Below are 21,201 nucleotides of genomic sequence, written 5' to 3'. Positions count from 1 at the left end.
ATTTATTGTTCATTGCTATTTTTAACAATTAAAAAGTAAATATGCTTACAAAAGACGTCCTTGTTGCTTAATATATCTATTTAAAAACATTTGACAAACATTAGCAGAAAATAACTGAAATCTAAGTAGGTATGAAATTGCTTCAAACAAATCAACTTCTGTCGAAGAAAGGGCGTCTAACATTGGAAATAAGAAAAAGGGCAGAACTTAAAACGTGTCTCAAGTAACCACTGTCACCATTCAGCTGGGCTGACTCGTAGATAACTGTACCGGTTGATGCGAGTTTCGCTTTTGTCATGCCATACGTCAACGGATTATAATCGGCTGTGACTGTGAAATTATTACCGTATAAGTAGTCATGGAATTTTTCGGTTACCGCCCACTTAAGCGCATGGATTTCAAATTTATGGGCTATGTTGATTCGCTCACTTGAGCAGGGCCATTGGCTTAATGTCTTAATTTCATAATCCTGCTCCTGCAACAGAATCGCGCCTAACCAACAACCACTTGCATCAGTATGGACAATAAAGGGTTTTGTAAAATCTGCAAATGCATGGACGGGGAACAAGTTAAAATGTTTTGTTCAATCAAAGGCAGACTGTTGATTGGCGTTACTCGTAATTTAAGTGACACTATTATTCAAAATCAATATATACACATGTATAGAAAACAAAGTTTGAGTGATAAACCATTAACTACTTACTAAATAATGCATTTGTGGAAAATAATTATTACTGATAATAAGATTGTAACCTTGTATTTAATAGCTGAAAACACAAAAGATACTAAATGATTGCTAAGTGCTAAAATATTTACTGTGACCTACTATCGTTTCAAAAGGAATATGTAACGTGTTTTCTGCACCTTTCTTTAAAATTAAACTGGTATCCTTTGTATCCATTGTGGTAAATCTTATTTGGGAGTAAGAGTGCATCATAAAGGCGGTAAAATCATCGATTGCCTTAAAAAGATATTGGTTTTAAAATATTGGTGGGGAGTGGCCAATTTGTGATAGAATTAACTTTGGAGGGTCAGTGGCTGTTCCGTTCTCTGAATGTATATGACCTTAATATGAGCCTGTGGCTTTAAAGAGTTCGCATTTAGAACTTATGACCTTGTGACGATGAGAGGAGAGACGTTGGAATACGTTCTCGAACCGGACAATATAGTCATCAAAATACTCTGAAAAGGGCGAATGTCGTCGATAAATATAAGGCAAAGGTGAAAATCGTCAAAGGCTTTTTCTATTGCAAGAGGCACCACTGATGACTAATCCAAACGTCACACGCTCCGAATGATAAAATCCAAGGTTGCCTACGGGAAAGGCAGTGTATTGCTTTGAGTCTGGATGTTCCATTATCCCGAACGAAGGTCGAAAAACATAGAACCTACTAGGAGGTCTTTAGAATCATCGAATCTAGGAACATATATGAGTCTTTTACTAATTCTTGCATTTAGCACCTGAAATCAAAGTAGAATCGAAGTGAACCATCCTTTTTTCTTACCAGGACAACATTGGACGAGAAGGGACGGTCAGATTATTGGATGGCCTAACATTTTAGCATTTCCCTTATGTGTTAAGGGACCTCCTCATACATCCGGCGTTTTTACGGTATGGTTGTTCAAATACGGTGTTACCAGTGTAGATAATCTTGTGCTGAAGAAGATAACAATGATCTTTATCTATTGGTCATGTAGAAAAGACAGGTTGCCAATTTCCTAATACAAGCAGAAGCTGATCAAGTGTGAAGTGTTCTGTTTCAATCTTCACGCCTATTTCTTATTAACTGGTGAATCAAGTTGACGGTTGAGAGGTGACGCTAGATGTAAGGTCACCAACCAATAATACTTCATTTATGCTACAAATGTCAAACTTTGTTAGTTTTTCATATAAGTATTGATGAAAAGGGTTTAGCTGAAATATTAGAAACACGGAAAGGGAGTTTTGAATATCTACCATGCCATGGCACTTTCATAACATGGGGCGTAACCAGAAAGAACTGTGGATTGAAATATTTTCAGTTATGACCTTTTTCATGTTGTGGCCAAGACCTTTTGCAACACCATTTATTGTGACAGTTTTAAACGGTGCAACTTAAACTGTATGCTCATTTGCTGGTCGAGCTGTGAATTGGTGTGATACAAGTGAGTCGATATCCATTAGCCAGGGAGCTGGCAGCGGCGTATGACATACCCAAAATAACAGGTTACAAAGAGTTGGTATTGGTGTCTGGGACTACAAAAACTGGGATTGGAATATCTAAATCAAGTACAGCAATTGAAATTTCATATATTCTTATGTTGAATAGTTGCCATTGACAACAGCGAAATCAAGATTAACACTAAAAGTATTTGGTTTAAGTAGTGTTGGCTTATTTGGCAAAGACTGATAAAAAGAATTTAAAATTAATTCCATTCTGGCAAGTTCGAGGTCAAGTAAAATATACGTGAAAGGATATATTCGCCACAGTTTTAGATATTCAGTGAAAAGAAGTCTTGTTTTGAAAGTAATGTAAATTCATAGTAAGTGTACATCCCAGTTGATGGATATTTGTGTCCATTGCTTTTATTCATTTTTAAAGGCTGGGAGCAATTTATAAATGTTCTTATGTTTACGTGATCGTTTTTACAAGAGTTGTAAACACAACTTCCAGCACCGGTGGTATTTTCCTCAGCTGATCTATACAAATACAGCATAGTCGATACGGAACACGTTACGAATCATAAACACCAATAATGCTTATAGAACGGATGTAGTTCCATGTTCACATGTCCTTGCTATAGATCTGCCAGCAATAGGTGTTCCCGACAATCCGGCTGTTGACAGATACGGTACCCAGGCAGGCGTGAGCATTTTTTTCTAAAATACTTGTGTATGTTAATTGACCCCATCCCCCAAATAAGGGGCGGTGTGATATTAAATTTTGATTCCGTCAAAATTAACCCCATGTGTCATTTTTAACGGATGCTTGTTTAATGTGTAACATTGAAATTTAACCCCGGCTGTTAATAAATGACCCTACCTCGCGTTAAAAAATGACGCTTGTTGAAAACTGATCAAGGTTGATATTCAATATCAAACATACAATATTGACTTAATTCATTATCATATCGGATTAAATTAATCCATCTTTAGATCATTATTAACAATTCACTCCAATCTTAGTGGGGTCAGGTTTTAACGTTATAAGAGACCCAAATAGTCGCATACAAGTCACTTATTACTATACAGTTAAGTTCACATCTTAGTTGATACAATAAGTTAAACTCTTTAAGGGTAACGTGTGACACAAGTAGAACATATTATATTTTGTTTGTCAAGTCAATAACCAAAATTCTGCGGATACGAGTCGGATATAGAAATTAAACGTTTGATGATACATGCTGATAAGCATTTCTGTGAAGGTTGGTGACTGTATTATACACTTTTTAGTAAGGGTGAAAGGCTGTCCATTATGTCAAAGAAAGAATAGTCCGAGGCACGCGGTGTCGGGTCTGTTTTTTTTCGCTGACATAATGGAAAGTTTGTGGCGTTTTACCTAGTACTTAAAACATGTAAACAACAAGGTCAAAATAATGAATTTCATGGCGCTATTTTCAACTCATTTGAAAAGATACTTATAATGTGAATCTCTTTGGCCAATCAAAATAATTTTGCGCTTATATACATGTACATATAAATTAAAAATAAATATTTTGGTTACTATATAAAATAATCTTTTTTTTTAAATTCAACTTCTACGGATATATAACAAGTCCAAAATGTGTTTTTTTATTGTGCATTATTGACTTAATACGGGAACTTCTAAATTAAAGATTATTTATTTTCTACTCTTTAAGGGACATACAACAAATAAAACTGTTCCTTTTCCCTAATGGCTGCGCAAACCTCAGTCATATCTTCATTAGGCATTGAGCTGTTACAACCTAAAAATCGAAATATTACATAATACATTATACATAAAAAAAAATAACAATTTATTATTATTTATTTAACCTAAATAAAAAAGGGGGTTTGAAGTTATTTTTCATAGTTTTACACAATACAAGAAAAAACAACTTGTCAATACATGTCTTGATTCTATGATACTACTATTTCTACTGTTTGACCATTATTAAAACAATGACTGTCCATTGTTTAAACGATGACTGTTCATATTAAAATATTGGACAGTTCATTCTTTAAAAATTGGACAGTTAGTAAAAATAAAGTACAGAACGCAGTCCATAACCCATAAAGAGTACAAAAACAATGGATGAAGTCACAGACATGTTTTAAAGTCACTGAGTAGCGGTGTTCTAATTTTCTAAACTGATAAATAGATAAAAGTGAACTTAATACATAACACTTTGTTTAATTGAATAATCACTATATTTCCATCACCTGAAACACGACATGTCTCCATAGGGTTTTTCGGAATACCACATCCCCACCATTTTCACGAAATTTTTCAATTGCATTATGCCCCCTGTGCATTCTTTAACAGCTACTTAAATGCTTTGTATTCATGACTGATATATGTTTAAAAATTGTCTAGCTGACACAATTATATAATTTTTCTATGCTCAGTTATGAAGTTTGTTTAAGAAAACAATTTGTACTACATGGATATGAAAAACGAATATTTTCATGTATTTTTACTTACGCCTATTCCATTTATGTTTTCGCTGTTCTTGCACTTGTTTGTAACATTTTCGTCGAACAAAATTGATGCTATATCGTGATCTGGCAAACAAAAAGTTTATTCAGATCTTTAACTGGAGATGGAGAGCCCCTCAAAACTGTTCGCATCACCATGTACCTATCTTTATATTTATAAAATACTCGAATCATCGATATTGTGGAACAATGACTGAGTCTGTCTTTGGCATAAATCAGCCGTTTGTGTATTGTGTATTCACAAAGTTTTCATTCCGTCTTTGATAGGTGAAATCTATAGACACAAATCAGCAAATAAATACCACACTTACAATGTTACACAATGTAATTAGAATCATCTTGTTAAATGAATCTTTTACGTTTTGATATATTTCAAATTTAATTGAGTTTTAATAATCTTGGTTATTTTTCGTTTAGTTTGGTTAAAGTTTAATTTAATAAAACTCATACGCATTTACGCTACAATTGGACTCTTAAATAGTAACACATACACATTCACACATTACTATATTTAATGTGTTTCATTTCACACACACACACCAGTGTTATCAATACATACGTACAGTAGATTTTCAGGCTACTGGTGACGAGGATCCTTCACAGATATCGAAACAATTCGTGTTTGTCAAAACAATATACATATGTGCAATACTATGCATACTTTTCTTTCAAAATACTGCACCTGGCCCCTCTCATTTCATTTTCTCCCATACTCCTAATGGTGTTTTGGGCCTACCAGCAGCGCGTTCAGTAAAGATGTTTGCGGCGAACGTTTGCTGTTTGGTTTCCAGCTTAACGTGTATGCGCTGCGTTGCAACAGGGATACAAAACAAAACGTTTGCGAGCGTTTTGTAAACGCTCGCCTGACTGAACGCACTGCAGGATCCCTTTCGTCCTAGATCCTTGATCCTGTCCCAAAGATTGAGAGACTCGTAGAAAGAGAGAATCATAATTTCTACATCAAAGCCCAATTCACATGTTCAATTATATACTCAAACTTTCAACAGCAGCTAATCAACTTAGAACAGCGGTTTAACAACAACAACATTAGTAACATTCAATCTAGTGTAAAAATAAATTAAAATATCTTTACAGCGGTTGACAGTTTCGCCGTGTTTTGTTATCCAGATGTCAAATACCCAATAACTATATTTAATAAACCTCCAACCTAATTTCAAGCATTGCCATTTCAGCCCTACCGAAAGTCACAAAACCAGCCGGTTCGAGGCAACAAACCCAAAGTAGTAGAAGTTACAATGGTAATATGCAGCAGTTCCCAGACCAGCCAACAGGTCACACAAATAAGCTTCCGTTTATGATACTGTTGTACTAGAAGTAGTATTCAATAATGGCCAATTTAATTATATGTCTTTTAATGATTAATGTCCTTCTGTTAAACAACCAAGTACTTTGAAAGGTCGTATTGTTGGTGATTGAAATACTTGCTCTGAGGTTTTCCACAAGCTATCCACAACTGGATTACTTGATACTGTACATATGGTTTCAACAGTTTCAACTTCTTTTTACCAGTATTCACTTTATCATAGAACATGTTTGTAAATTGCACTGATTCTGACGTTACGTCAAAGTAATATTTAATGTCGGTTTACATACTTTATCCCAAGCAAACAATTTATACACACATATGTGACGTCGTCAGCGAAAATGAGTCGTGAAGTAATAACGTTCCGTGATAAAGCGAGATTAAACAAATAACACTTTTGCAGAGCAATTACCGTTTTATCATTCAATGATTATTATTTTAACACCATTTACAAAATCGCAGTGTGTACACTCTACAAAGTCCTATCACTCTGCTATCAGTTGATTATTATCGATAAGTTTCATGCTGTCTGACCTTACATTCTAATTTATCGCCCTTGATTTGAAGGTGTGGCTCTCCAACATTTTGATGAAAACTATTTATATTATATGCATTATACAAAACAAACAAGGTAAGATGCAAAAACCAATCAGCTCAAAGTAATATTTAATGTAATTTAACACTCTTCGTCAAAATTTGATTAATCGCAAACAAACAAGACATACACAAATACATTAAATAAATATACGAAACAAGCCACGACTGTATAACGCAATTGGTTCATCACAAGCAAACAAAAACAAAACTCAAACGGTGAAATTGTGAAAGATACAAATGATAATTCGATCCATTCTATTGATCGAACTAAGGAAAAACATTCAAAACTCACTTAACATGATACTTCAAGCAGCAAGCACGTGCATGCAAGTGAAATGATTCAATGACTGAATTCAACTTTACCACACAAGCTAGTAAATTGTAAAAAAACAAACACTATAACAAGATAGGTCTTGACAAATACACGACCTCTAAACACCAGCTCCACCACTCAAAGGTGGTGCAAAGAAAACGAGCTGTCGACACTTCCGTGGTGGGGCTGTTCTATATATTTACATGAACACACAGTCATAAAGATGGCTTACATTTTATTTGATAATTTTATTTAACGGACATATTTCGAAAATAGGAGAATGTGGTACCGTGTAAGAACTTCAGGCTGGCTACCATTTCGTTTCAATATTGTGCGAACTGTGGAGCTGACGTTTAGAGGCCGTGGAATAGTTTCATAAATTACTAGTACGTAATGGTTTGAAATAACGAAATATATGCAAAAATTAAAGCTTGTAGTTGAAATGCAACAAAATATATGAAATATGCAATATACATTATTTAAAAGTTTGTTACAATAGTTTCAGAATATATTTGTATGTAATGCCGCAAACATTATAAACTTGCTTTGACGCACTTAATTACCAAACAAACAAGACATACATACATAAATGCAATTAACAAAAGAAAAAAAAAAGATTGTAAAAAGGCAATTCGCCCAAAGTCATATTTGATGTAAATTCATTCCCATCGTCAAAATATGATTAATCCCAAACAAACAAGACATTTAGAAATATATGTAATTTATTTACACAATAAGCCAAGACAGCTAAAGGCAATTTGTTCAGTGCGAAAAAACTTACTCACATTCAAAATGTGTGAAAGGTACAAAATTTAATTTGATCCATTCTTTTAATTGAATTGAGGAAAAGCATTCATAACTCATATTTAAATTAGCATATCAAATAAACTTTAACCACTTAGCCCGTACATGTAGGTGTAATGAAATAAGTGATTCAGTGAGGGACACAAAGCTAGTTAATTAAAAACACACCACTAGATCAAATATAGACATGATGAATGCGTTTCATGAATTTCTAGTTTGAAATAAGAAAATATATTATGATATAAAGATAAAGCTCGAAGTTGAAATCCTTGCAAATATCAAAACATGCAATGTATATTTTCCAACAGCATCATTAAGTAAACCATAGTTCCCAAACATGTGTGTATGTTATGCACCAAACGTTAAGAACTAAGTGCTGTGACGCACAATGTACAGTGTACTTGAGGAATCCGACCACTTAATAAACTCCTTTAACCTTCACGTTTAACATTCATGCCTGATAACTCCATACACTTACTAGTTCTGTGTTACGGAGTATAGCACAGCACTTATGTTTTAACATTTTGGAGCACAAATATTGGTGCGCGGTTAAATCAAATGTATAAGTCAGGCGACCAATGGCTTTTGGTCGGTGGTTTTAACCGGGAAAATGTTGCTGGTCAGTTCTATGCTCGACAGCGATTCGAAAGGCGACCAAATTCAATGGTTTTGTTGGTTTTTAATACGATTAGTTATGATTTTATAATGAAAATGTTTTGATATAATGCAACGGTTATCTAGTGTTTCTTAAGGAACACTGGGTACAGTTTTCGACAGCATGTTTACACTCATAATTTTATGTAGAAAACAATTTGTTAGGATGTTGTATATTAATTAGACGATGTCGTTTGTATTTGCAACCCATATTTTAAAATAATACCATAACATTTTGGGCTAGATATCAAAACTTATTTATTTGTTCACACATTGAGAGGTTGGTGAAGTTAAATGATAGTCATGACAACAAATCAAATTCTGTATGAAAACTCATTGTCTAATGAATACAGTATTGTTTTTAATTGTAAATCACAGCCTTAGGGACAACAGTTTTAATGTCTACCCAATTATCAAAGGCAGTTCGTTTCACCTTCTCATACGATGTGTGCCACAAATGTTCGGTGAATGTGAATCTTGAATGGTCCTTCTTTGAACGCCCTTCTCTTCTAACAATTTCATTACACCCTCTTTTCCACATGTCACGCGATTGAAAGTATTCAGATGAACAAAGCGTCGCGACGTCACTTCGTACGCACTTAGAAGACGAGAAAAAGCTAAAAAGTTTGTTTTCATATATATCTTTACATAAATTTAGCACTTCGTTGGTTTTAAACTTCCAAGCAAGCGTATTCATGAAAAAATGGGTATTTGGCACAAGCACATTGTCTTGATGATGTAAAGGATATTTAAACTTGCCTTGCAAATTATATGGCACAAGTCCATTTAAGTACGAATGATTTTGTAATGTATAAAGATTTTTTTTTCGTATGTTGTTGTACACTAAAAAGCCTTCTTGAAGAAATACAGGTCCAGCCACCTCCAGCAATCCGGGTTCATCTTTAGTAGCTTCAAGCCTGTCAATTAGCAATTTGAAGAATGGGTGTTTAGGTCGGCTTAACATTATAGCGTTATTTGTGAGGAGCGGCATTTTCAATCGAAACACGCTGTGCTCAAACGGTTCTGGTGGAATAATAGCAGCGAACGCCTTAGTAGCATTGTCCAATGAACGTAGAAATCTCATATCACAGTCCGCATACACCCCGCCATATTCATAAAGCACAAAGTATCTCAGAGCATCTGCTCGATTTATGGGATGTTTGTATCCATCCCAAACATTGAGAAAATACGGAAATTTGTGCGCAATTAGCTTTCTAGCTGAACTTTCTGACCAAAAGTAATACGTCCAGTTTGGATGGTATTTAAGGAAAGAATTGATCTGTGGGACATAAGCTTCCGGAATTATTTCAGATTTGTAGGTTTGGTGTAGAATATGTGGAATCTTTGGTGAAGCATTTTCAACAGTTGGAAAGTCATCATGTATTTCGGCCTCAAAATAAAGAAATTCCATTTTTTCATCAGCTGAAACAAACGCGATTTAAACTTTACTAAACAGTTCAAATGGGACTTTGAAATCACCAAATCACTATTAAGTCACCAATTCGTACAATGTCATAAAAAATGAAAACAAAAATAAAATAAAATAATTTGCTTACATTTGATCATCCAGGGAATAATATTCACAAACATAATAACAACAGAGATGCATACTACAATTTTCCAATAAAATTGAACTTTTTTCATATTTGAAGTTTCGTCAAAACTCGTGTCAAGCGTTCCAACTAATGTAATAACCAAAATCGAAGCGCGCATACATGCATGGTGAATCCTTTTATATGAAGGTTATGTCCATTCATAGCTGGTATTTGCATACATCAATGCTTTAAAGTGACAAACTGACAAGGAATGAGTTTTGATTTCATATATAAACTATGTAAAGCAGTTTTGTATCAAGCAATCACTTGATATTGGTTTGTAAAATGATACAAAGCGTTATGCGCACAAAATATTGCTGCGGAATTATCATAATATTTTTTTAAGTGGTTTTAAAACGTGAATTGAATGATGGCATTGAAATTATGCGTGTGCTTGCACGACTGAGCTTTGACATGATCGACTATACTGAAAATATATAACGTGAATGCATAGATTAAATATGCTAATGAGCCCTTAGTTTATTGATATAGCTGGATTGATTGGTAATATACCCTATACGAATACCATTCAAACTGAATATTTAATGCATTCCTTTTTAAAATGGTTCAAATGATACTCGTATTTACAATCAATACATACACATGTATAAGAAACATGACTTTTGAGGCATAAACTTTTAACTTCTTAATAAATGGTGCATTTATTGAAAATATTAATTTCTGATAACAAGATTGTACCGGTTATCTAATAGCTGAAAACGCGCAAATGTTAAATGACTGATGGGTCATAAAATATTATCAGTGATCAACTATCGTCTCATAAGGTAGTAGAAAAGTTTCATGGTTTAACAAAATGTACAATGTATAGTGCCACTAAAACATAGTAATATGGAAAACACTGTTATTTTAACTATATACAGGATTTTCCAACTAAATCCAACACTATACCTATGTATCTAAGGTGTGCCGTTTCAAGAAAATTATAAATAAAAATAAACGACATTTTATGGGTTTAAAGACACGCAGCATTGCCAAGTCAATACAAATAATCAGTTCTGACATTATATGCAAATGTAAGAAAGTAAAGCCAGAAACAAAAGGTCGAGAAAGAGCAGCAATACATGTAGATGCAAACCATATGAAGTAAGCATACACATTTGAAACGTTTGTGAAGTTTTGAAGAAGCAAAACAAGTTAGGGATTTAAACTTATTTAGAATGAGCAGTAATATTTGGGGTTCATCTGTCCTACGACCTTAGAACATACCTGTTAAATGTCATACTAAGGTTTTTCCGAATCCCACAATACTAAACTGTGGTGTTTTTTTGTTTCAAGTTTCCGGTTTCAGACAACCTTTATTTTTAACATAAAAACTGTGTAAAAGTTCAAATTAGCGTATCGCATTGTTAAAATACATCTATATGCCCATCCTGTTCTTTGCACAAATTCACGTTTCAAAAATGGTATAATGTATCCATGTATATTTTGCTTCTGTCCTTTTTGCAATGTTCGATCATAAGCATTTCAATACACTCACTAAATGCACTTTCTGTTTATAACAATCATTAATTCCGGTATTGGAATGTATTTTTAATTGTGAAACAGATTAAATGGTTACATCGATATTTACAAATATATTATATTGTATAGACTGTACTTGGAACCTATAATTCATACCTTGTTAATGGGGAAATTATTCTTATTCGACATAGTTTAAAATCCATTATATTCATCATGTATCATCCAATCAAGTTAAATGATGGCGAAAACTTCCATTGTCGTGTGGATAAGGCCTGGAAAGTGAAGTCTGTTTTACTCAATACTAGATGAAATAAAGTAAAGCATATGCAAGACTATCAATTCCACATCGTGAGAGCGATGATTGTATCACAACTTTTTTCTGCTAATCACTTTATTACGGTACAAGGTTGTCACTAAGCACTGTTAATTAGACAGAAAAAAAGAGTAAAATCACAAAATATGGTACATATGCTTTCTGTTTCTTATAATCTTTGATTGATAATGCTTAATATCATATTGTGATTAGAATATTCATATAGCGCTTGTCAACGCCACAACTATCCCCAGTACATAAAAAGGCTATACTATGTACAGTATCTGCGTTAAGATATCTGTACTCAGTACATAACCACTGTCTGTAAATGTAAACAAGAAATTCTCAGAATTTCGTAATATGCTTTGAAACAGAGAAACTTGACTAACAAATAAAGAAACTCCTCTATATAGAATGTGTTTTATTTGGTGTTCACAAGCCAAATTATTAGACTAGTTTTTTTGAAACCTTCCTTTGCCCATGAGCTATTTACTTGATAACTTTATGGGTTTATTAACATTTAAACATACATAGTTTGATGTGAAGATGTGAATAGCTGACTTCACTGGTCAGCTATCCATTTATAAATAAAATCTGCTTCTACGGCTAACAGTTCGTTATGGGTTTGCTACACATGCACAAACACATTATCAATAGTACCATGGTTACGCTTCAATATATCTAAAAATACATTTGACAAGACCAGAGAAAATTTTGGGCAAAAGGTTTAAGTTTTCACACGACTCAGCTGACCACCACGAAACTGATCATTCATGCACATGTACCTTGAATAAACCAATAATAATACTATCACGATATAAACTTGTGTCATTAGACATCCTACTATATTTAATCGTCCACATTTTTCAATCAACCTTATTCACACTTTTCTTTTTCGTCAGAAAATTCGTCTAAAATCTACTTTTTATTTTCTTGATAATGCGCGCAATAAACGTATTATTTGCCCAAAACGTACAAAAACTTAAGTTTATATTTAAATACACGGACTAGTATATAGCTGCTATAATTTACTACACTGATAACTTCGTATAGATCATGTTTATGCAAAACACATTTAACTTTTTACTATATCATTTAACTTAACGACCAAAATCAGATTGTCACTTCATCGTTTAGAAAAAAGGCCACAAAGAATGTTATTCGAATATTCTTTATCCAAAAAAAAACACACTCATATACATAAATCCACAAGAGATTACGATTGTTCAAACAACGGATAAAGATAGACTGGATATGTACATCATGTACATGTAGAGTCGTTTTGAGTGTGTTTCTAATACTGCGTTATATCTTAAGATATCAAAACATTAGATTGGATGTCAAAGTTGTCACAGATAAAAAAGCGAATCTAACTATTGATATATCGAAAAATGGTTGGGCACAATTTCATGTGTTGTGTTTCAAGTGTACGTGTGCGCGTTCAGTTATGCTATTCCGATCCCAAAATGTTATTTTGTGTAGATTTTTTCATTTTTTTTCATTCATTACGTTTACAATTTTAATAGAGCTCTTTGTGATTGAATCTTCCATATCATCGTTATATAACTTCTGAAAACCTTGATTTTTATTTATTAAATAATGGACGTTCTTATATAGTTTAACTTTGGTTGAGTTTTTGGTCTAAGCGAAGATCGATTTAAGATCCAATGACACACATAACGATAAAAAGTCTTAAAGGGATTCGTTGACGTTTTATAGGGTAAATAGAGTTTTATTTGATTTCGTATGAAATGTAAACATAATACTTGTAGCAGTGATAAAACATCTACCAACATCAAGCATGCCATCACAAATTTCAAATTGTAAAATTATGATTTGTGAAATGAGGTGAATAAGCTACAGTTTTGTATTCAATCAAGTAAAAGGGATCCTAAAACAGACAGTGGTGGATTACAAATGATACAGGACGTCTATAATATTTGTAGTAGCCGGTAAGACTAATTCTGATAGAAACACTCAGGATTATGGGATGACAAGAAAGAGAAGACGCGAAAATACGCAAGCGAAGGAGTGAAGGGACGAAGGCGAAGGAGCGAAGTTAACGTCGTACTTTAGCGTCATCGTTAGTCGTTTTTATTCTTTTTCAGATATGTTTTACACACTTAAGATATGTTCATTAAACATTACCCCTTTACTTTAATGCACGTATCTACATGTGTAACTATGTTACCATTCGCCATGCACATGTCCAAATATATACTCAGACCTTTAACAGCAGCTAGTCGACTTCGAACTACACAATTTAATCTAGAGTCGACACAAATGAAATGATTTTATAGTGGCTTGTCGCCGTGTCATGTAATCCAGAGGTTACATACCAAACAACTCAATTTAATTAGTCTCCATCTTCATTTCAAGCACCGCCCGTGTAGCTCTACGCGCAGTCGCAAATTTGTTGATGATCTTTGTGTTGAGATTGACACGGAAGCTTGGTCTTCTAATAAGGTTCTCCGCATTCGCCAGCTTCTTAGAATTGGAAGAACACAGACGACACACCATTTTAGCAACTATACCGGAAGATCCCTCCCGGTATGAGAAAGCCAGACAGCTCCTCAAAGAAATGTTAGATTGCGATAGATTGTCATAGATTTCCTATGCTGAATGCCCGTACCAGTAAAGACGCATAAAGCTTTCTACGTTTGACAACATTCTTGACCTACTGTGTGAGTTGCTTCAAAGACGTTGTCCTAACTTGACCTTCATCAGGGTTATGACAATAAGAGATGGAGGAGAACTAGATGGAGAGCAATTCACTTTTATTCTGTCGGCATACATTGGCTTAAACGCGTGTTGGGCCTTCAACATTTCAGCGTTTTCGGCGTTTCTTTTATTATTATTATTATTATTATTATTATTATTATTATTATTATTATTATATTATTATTATTATTATTATTATTATTATTATTATTATTATTATTATTATTATTATTATGATAGCCATCTGGCAATAACCTTTAAGCTCTTTGTACAATTTTGGGGAGGCGAAGTTTTATGAATCGATATTGTCTGATAAGCTTATCTTGAGATATGACAGTTCAACAATGTGGAATTTACATCGGTTTTAAATTCCCCAATGTTTTGCGCTTTTGTTCTTGACTTGGGATGCACCATAGGAGCTTACATACATTTAATTGTTTTACCTACACATTTTATTAGCGTTTAAACATATCGTATAAAGACACAAAAAGGTACGTCTATTGATTTTTTATATGAGTTTTCGGAAAATTGCGTGTTAACGTTCTAAGTAAGGCAATTTGCCAAAGCAGTTAGTATGTTTTAAGAATTTTAAGCGAATATCTTCCATGAATGTTTAGTATATGTTTGTATATGGTATATGTAAAACTATTATTTCATGGCAAATTGTAATCGTGAACGTACTTTCACTACATGAAAGTTTGTTTACACGGAAGGTTAAAATGTAACATTTTTACAATCAATACATGTGATGTGATTTTAGAGTGTTTGCAAGTGACCAGTATCCGATATAATGATAGAGGTCGTTGGTAACTGAAATATGTACCTCTGTAAAATGATTAGTAATGAATAGCGAATATTATATTTCTAAAACACGGACAGCTAGAAAACATGGAAAATCAAAAATAGAAAAGTGTTCACATCAGTACAGTCAGCAATACATGTAAGATAAATTAGAATTAAATATGGTGGAAATGAGTCGAAGGTACAGATAAGCTGCTATTTTTAAATTTAGATGTATGTTATGCACCCGAAGAACAGTTCATTCTGAATGTTTTAGATCTACCTATTACATGATTAATAATTAACTGAAAACAACAACATTTTTTTCAGTGACTCATATACTATCAACGTTGTCCTCGTCCCGGTAAAGACGTTGCAATGGCATACAACCTATCGACACAATGTGATTTAACCAACTCAAATATGGTATTTCTGAACCTTGCCATGAAAATAGACTCTTCTCTGCACCCAAACATACAACAACAACTTAAGAACGTCGAATTAATAAATGGTGTTTTCGATTTGACTGGTAGGGAAGAATTAATACCGGTGGGTAGTTGCATGGACGGATCAAAAGTCAACACCCCGACGGATTTCGGGGATGTTGACATTTTACTTGTTCCAAAGAAATTTGTTTTGGACGAAAAGTTATTTGACTATGATCCTTATTACCCAGCATTTCTCCATGTAAGAGGGGAGAGGAATCATGCAAAAATATTCAAAAAGGTGAAGTTAATTGATGACTGTCATGTTCCAGTTATGGATCTCAAAAAAATACAGAGGAACTTCTTTCATCTTGTTCCGTTATTTATTCATGCAACAACGTCAAGCGATGTACATTCAAAACGTCATACTTTTAATGCTGTGAAAAGATCCGGTGTAGGCTTGGAATTCGCCAAACTTGACTTTGATAGTTTTGATTTGAACGGTTTTATAGGACAGCAAGGGAAGGGTGTCGATAAGTTAAGGATTTTCGGGAAATTTATTGATTCAACACTTGACGTTTTGTTAGATATTTGGGTGAATAAAGACACAGATACGCCAATGCAAAGAATAAAACGCAAGAAATTTCAAAAAGAGTGTTCATCGACACATCTGATCTCATCTGCTATCAAAGCAGTGGACTTCATTACAGGAGAGTACGAAAAAGAACAATCGGACGGCACCTCACCAAGCTGTAGTAATTCCAAAATCCATTCTATCGAATATGCAGAAATCGATCCTGAAGACGGAGTTGAAACAATTAGGTATAACAATAATTTAGATATAGACGGATCTGATGAGAGCTATGGAGATAACGATAACAGCACAGCTAGTATGCCAATAGCAATTGAACCTAACTTTGATGAAGGCGACTCTGATGACCAAACAATGTCCTTGCCAAAATTATTATCGGCAGATCTTGTTCCAGCCTTTAAATTTGATGACTGGCCCAGTTCAGCAGCAGAATGGTTAAAGAGGAAAAGACAGTGGCCATCGAAAGAAATAGTTCAACAAGTTGTGGAAAGTGGTTGTCATATTGTAGCAAAACGGCCACTCTCACCTGACCTCAACGGTTATCCAGCAAATGAAGACAACTCACCGGAATCAGATAAAACAAACATATCCTTTAGACTTTCCTTCTCCAAATGCGAACTCCGTCTTGCAAATAGTTTGATTGAGACACAAATATATTGTTGGAGAGTATTAAAAGCCTACCAGAAAAAGTATCTTCGCACTGAACCGAAAGTGCTTGCCTCGTATCATTGGAAAAATGTCATGTTTTGGGTCATCGAAGAGACAGATCCTTCGTTCTGGACGGAGGACAACGTTCTCTTTGGTGTTTGCAAAGCTTTAGACTTTATGATTAGATGTCTCCGGGAAAGATTTATTCCAGTTTATTTCGTAAGAAATGAAAATCTGATCGCTGGGTGCAAACATGAAGTGATAGAAGAAGCGCTGGCAAGAGTCATTTCAATAAGAAAGAACCCCATTGGATATCTGCAGTTATTTATTGAAAGCCCTCCCCTATCCCCTCCATATCGAGTTAGTAGAACGACACTAGCAATGTCAATCGAAAATAAAACCTCTAAAACTGAATATCTTTTAGATACGATTGCAGATTTAGTGCGAGAAATTCCTGAATTAGCAACGGTAGAAGAGTTCGACTCAAGAATACAATACAAAGTGGTTGAGTTATGGCAACTGATTAAAACTAGATTAGAAGAAAATGAAACATCAAACAAATCGTCCGTATTTTTTGGAAATGTTGACAGGCTGTTAAAACAAATAGTTAATACATTTGTTTTAGAGAATAACAGTGTAGTGGTTGGTGACAGTATGACAAAAAGGGTTGTAGAAACAGCAGCAAGTATTTTACCTATACTAGCCAATAAAACAAGCAAGAATGCACATATCAAACGAGGTGCTATCCAAGCTGCTATGGAGGCAGCAACAGCTATTTGTGAGGACACGTCTGTTGATCGCGTCAAAGTAATTGGAGGCCTGCTGTCAGCTTTCACATCTACTATTGATGACCACTTAAAAGCAAACCCTGAATCAACCTTTTCCCGTGCTGCAAGTTCAATTAACGAAACCGTTCAAGACATTCTCCTGAATGTTTCTAAAAAATAACCATCTACAAGCATACCAACGGTATAAGGAGCTGCTTTTGAGCACTTAGGTTACCTGCGCATTTTGTTGAAAGAGATTGGAGAAAGTTTGTGTTGATATTTCATGTTGAGTAATATGTTAATATGCTAGTGCGCAAGCTGAATACATTTTATATTTATACATTGAAAACTCGATCGATCTTGTTTTCAATCTCAATATACACTATGTCACTATCGCCGGAGATTTCAACCGTATTATGACGAAATATTCTTCTAGGTCAAAGAGTGATAACATTGTAGAAATATACGGTTTGTCACAAGTGACACAACTTTCTCGTTTCAAATCTGACACTAACTACTTTTTCTGGTGCCTGACAACCGTTCTTAGATCAAAATATGCGCTATCACTGTGGTTTCTTTTGTTGTTTTAAATTATCAAAACATGCAATACGACCTTTAAAGGGAAGATATGGCAGTATGATAAGGGCAACTTTTTTATATTAAGACGCAGTGCTTTTAAGTTTAACAGGGACTCTTGCTTTGATAATTGTATTGATTCGTATGTTGACTATTAACAACGAGCTTGTAAGCACCATGTAACGAAATAAATGCACACATCTATCAGACTTTATACGCGCAGGAGGAAAAGAGCCTACAACAAAGTAAAGTGTTTTAATCTCCAGCAAGACAGGGCAAACTACGTACCTTTACGATATGCAAACATTTCGCTAATAAAAAAATCCAATTCTGACCTGAGGAGAAATTGACAGAGAAAATTCGAACTGACAACTTGTCATCAAGAAACCTTTAGTTTTGCTCCTTGTCTGGATAAAAAAGAACAATCATTTCTTGTTAGAGTTGGCATGTAAACTTGCAAATCTTCTGTACTCCCTTTTAATTACGCGCTTCGAACAAGGAGAGGACCTTAGAAGTTGAAATTGACACATGTGTTGTTTAAGAACGACCCACAGTGAGTTCATAAATGTCGACTTAATTGTTATTAAATTGCATCAGTAAGGTACTTTAAGAAGTAAGCCAGAATCATTTGTTCTTTTTCTTTTGCCAGCAATGGTAAAGCTTCATTACAATCTGGTAGTGTTATGAATGATTCAACTGTGAATCGGCTTTCTAACACATATCATACTTTCTGTCAAGCTATGGATGAAGAAAGAAATTATTGCTCTGTTTTGTGATATAACAAAAGCATTTTTATAGAGTACAGCTATTTTTTCTTCTGTACCAACTATCGCATAAGGGTAACTATGGTTGCTTCATAACTGACTATCTGATTATTTATAAGTTCTCTTTGTATTTTATATTTATATTGTGGATGAAATCCAATCAAACATCCGTCTCCTTGCAGACGACACCTGTTTAAGTCGAAGAGATGCTTCTCATGCGATGTGAAGGCTGACCTTTAAGAATTAACAGAATAGTGATTTATTTGTATAACATAGAGCAACCAGCCAAAAATACCCCACACAATTGTTTTAATTTGTTGACAGAGGTTTCCGAAAAATGCATTTTTTTAGTCCGAAATCTGATCAAATGTACAAAAATATCTGTCGTAAAATTTGGTCAACTCAAAAATCAAAAATTACCACAAAAATTATGTTGCACAGGATGTATGTTTTACTGCCAAAAAGATATTCTTCAAACTAAGTAAAGAATAACTTTTGAAACATGCACTGTGAAAGGCCCAAAATCCAATTGACAATTTAAATCACTTCTACAATGTAAATATACAATGAATTGTTCATTTATCAACAACTGTAAAAATGGTCCATTGTTTACAATACTGTCCATGTTAAGAAAATAAATATCCCTTAGATTACAACCCACATTCTCAGCCAATGGATTGCAGAGAGGTATTCATGAAGAATTTCAACTTTCGAGGGTGTTTTAAGGTTTCCCTTTTGTCACTCATCCGATACACACTCCCTGCGTTAGATTTTGCGTTTACAATGTTCCAGCCAATGAGGTTGTATTCCAAGCCAGTTATATGACATGAAGGAATATTTTAATTGTTAAAAATGGCTCGTTTGCTACGCTCACTCCGCACATTCTTAATCATAAAGATATTAGTTCATGTCATATACCTAGTACTTTATTTCTCGTAAAATGGGTGATTTATAAGAAAATGAATCTCATTTTCAACAACATATACGTTTCTCTTAAGGCAAAACGTACTCAATCGGAAGTTTCGTTCAAAATTCAAATGACGCCCTTTTGCAAAATTTATTGCGTGACTTGAACATTTCAAATTTGATTCTATTATATGTATTGGAACGGTACTGGTTGGAGAGCAGTAGCCGGCGGAAAGCAGTAGCCAGCAATCGCTTTTTATTCGTTTTTTTTTAAATCTTCTTGAAGAAGGTAAGAATGGTCGAAAAGAACCGTATCCAAGCAACACCATTTGCATCGAATCCAACACAAAGCGTAAGTTTTAACATTGTATTCACAAAAAGTATTGGAAATGTCAAAAAGTCCGCCAACTTTCTCGTGGGGGATGCTCACGTGAATGTTACTGCGCATGCGCAATTGAATAAATTTGCATATCTAATTATAGCACTGGCATTTACCAGTATGTATATTGTGGTATTTATTTTAAATTTATGTATGCACATATTTTTTGCTAAATATATAACTGCGATGAAATGGGATGGTGCGGTAAGGAATAAGACCGAGTGAAAGTCATCGCACCTCGCAAGGGGAACGTAAAGCGGCAACGCGTATTGACCGCCGACCACGTCACCGCCCATCTGTGCATATCCGCCGACGGGAAAGTTCTACCGCCATGTATTATATTCAAGGACAGCTTTCCACATCGTACATATAAGGACGGAGTTCCAGGTTCGTGTTTTAGCATTTGATTTACTATATTGCAATCCCACATAAACTGTATACAATTTACTGTTTAGTCGTTTATTCGTAACAAACGTAATGCAATGTGTTGTACCTTTTCAGGGATATGGCTCTTTGCGACAAGCATCATCGGCTATATGAACACTGACATATTCTGTCAATGGTTTGAGCGCTGCTTTTTGCCGAACTGCGGAAGAGCGCGGCCAGTGGTGCTGGTTATGGACAACCATAACAGCCACGTGAGCTTGCCCCTGATTGAGTCCGCAAGGGCCAATCAGGTGGTTGGTGGTTTTACTAGGACTGCCCAGCCACACCTACTCCAGCCGTTAGATGTGCACATAAATGGGCCATTGAAGGAAAAGGTAAAATATTTGCACATCATATTTATTTTTTTTTGGCAATTTTCAGTGAACTCATAACAAGTATTTAAAACCTATCATATCATATGAAATAAACGTGAGAATATCGCAAAAATAATAGTATTAGTTAAAATTACTTTCAG

General features: G+C 34.5%; 2 protein-coding genes across 3 annotated transcripts; one reads left to right on the top strand and one right to left on the bottom strand.

Moving 5' to 3' along the window:
* Positions 1-6,638: 6,638 nt before the first annotated feature.
* LOC128232120 (uncharacterized) lies at positions 6,639-10,201 on the bottom strand. Of its 2 annotated transcripts, none has more exons than XM_052945492.1 (2): positions 9,909-10,201; positions 6,639-9,774 (listed from the first exon to the last, which is right to left on the bottom strand). In XM_052945492.1, exons 1-2 carry the CDS (start codon positions 10,063-10,065, stop codon positions 8,714-8,716), a joined length of 1,218 nt encoding a protein of 405 aa, XP_052801452.1. In that variant the 5' UTR covers positions 10,066-10,201; the 3' UTR covers positions 6,639-8,713. The 2 variants fall into 2 exon arrangements, with proteins under 2 accessions (XP_052801452.1, XP_052801453.1); XM_052945493.1 differs by having other exon boundaries at positions 10,068-10,137.
* A 5,406-nt stretch (positions 10,202-15,607) lies between these two features.
* Positions 15,608-17,940, top strand: LOC128232717 (uncharacterized). The gene has a single exon (XM_052946427.1). The coding sequence runs from the start codon at positions 15,622-15,624 to the stop codon at positions 17,854-17,856; it is 2,235 nt and encodes a 744-aa protein (XP_052802387.1). The 5' UTR covers positions 15,608-15,621; the 3' UTR covers positions 17,857-17,940.
* The last annotated feature ends 3,261 nt before the right edge of the window (positions 17,941-21,201 follow it).

This window comes from Mya arenaria, chromosome 4 (genome assembly GCF_026914265.1).
Source record: "Mya arenaria isolate MELC-2E11 chromosome 4, ASM2691426v1".
NCBI classification, from domain to species: domain Eukaryota; kingdom Metazoa; phylum Mollusca; class Bivalvia; order Myida; family Myidae; genus Mya; species Mya arenaria.
The sequence above is the reverse complement of the archived record's forward strand: the minus strand, read 5'-3'. Positions and strand labels throughout refer to the sequence as shown.

Coding starts and splice junctions, on each gene's coding strand:
- LOC128232717 (XM_052946427.1), top strand. CDS start 15,622: ATGGCATACAACCTATCGACACAATGTGATTTAACCAACTCAAATATG.
- LOC128232120 (XM_052945492.1), bottom strand. CDS start 10,065: ATGCGCGCTTCGATTTTGGTTATTACATTAGTTGGAACGCTTGACACG. Junction 9,775..9,908: donor TATTCCCTGGATGATCAAAT/GTAAGCAAATTA, acceptor CGTTTGTTTCAG/CTGATGAAAAAATGGAATTT.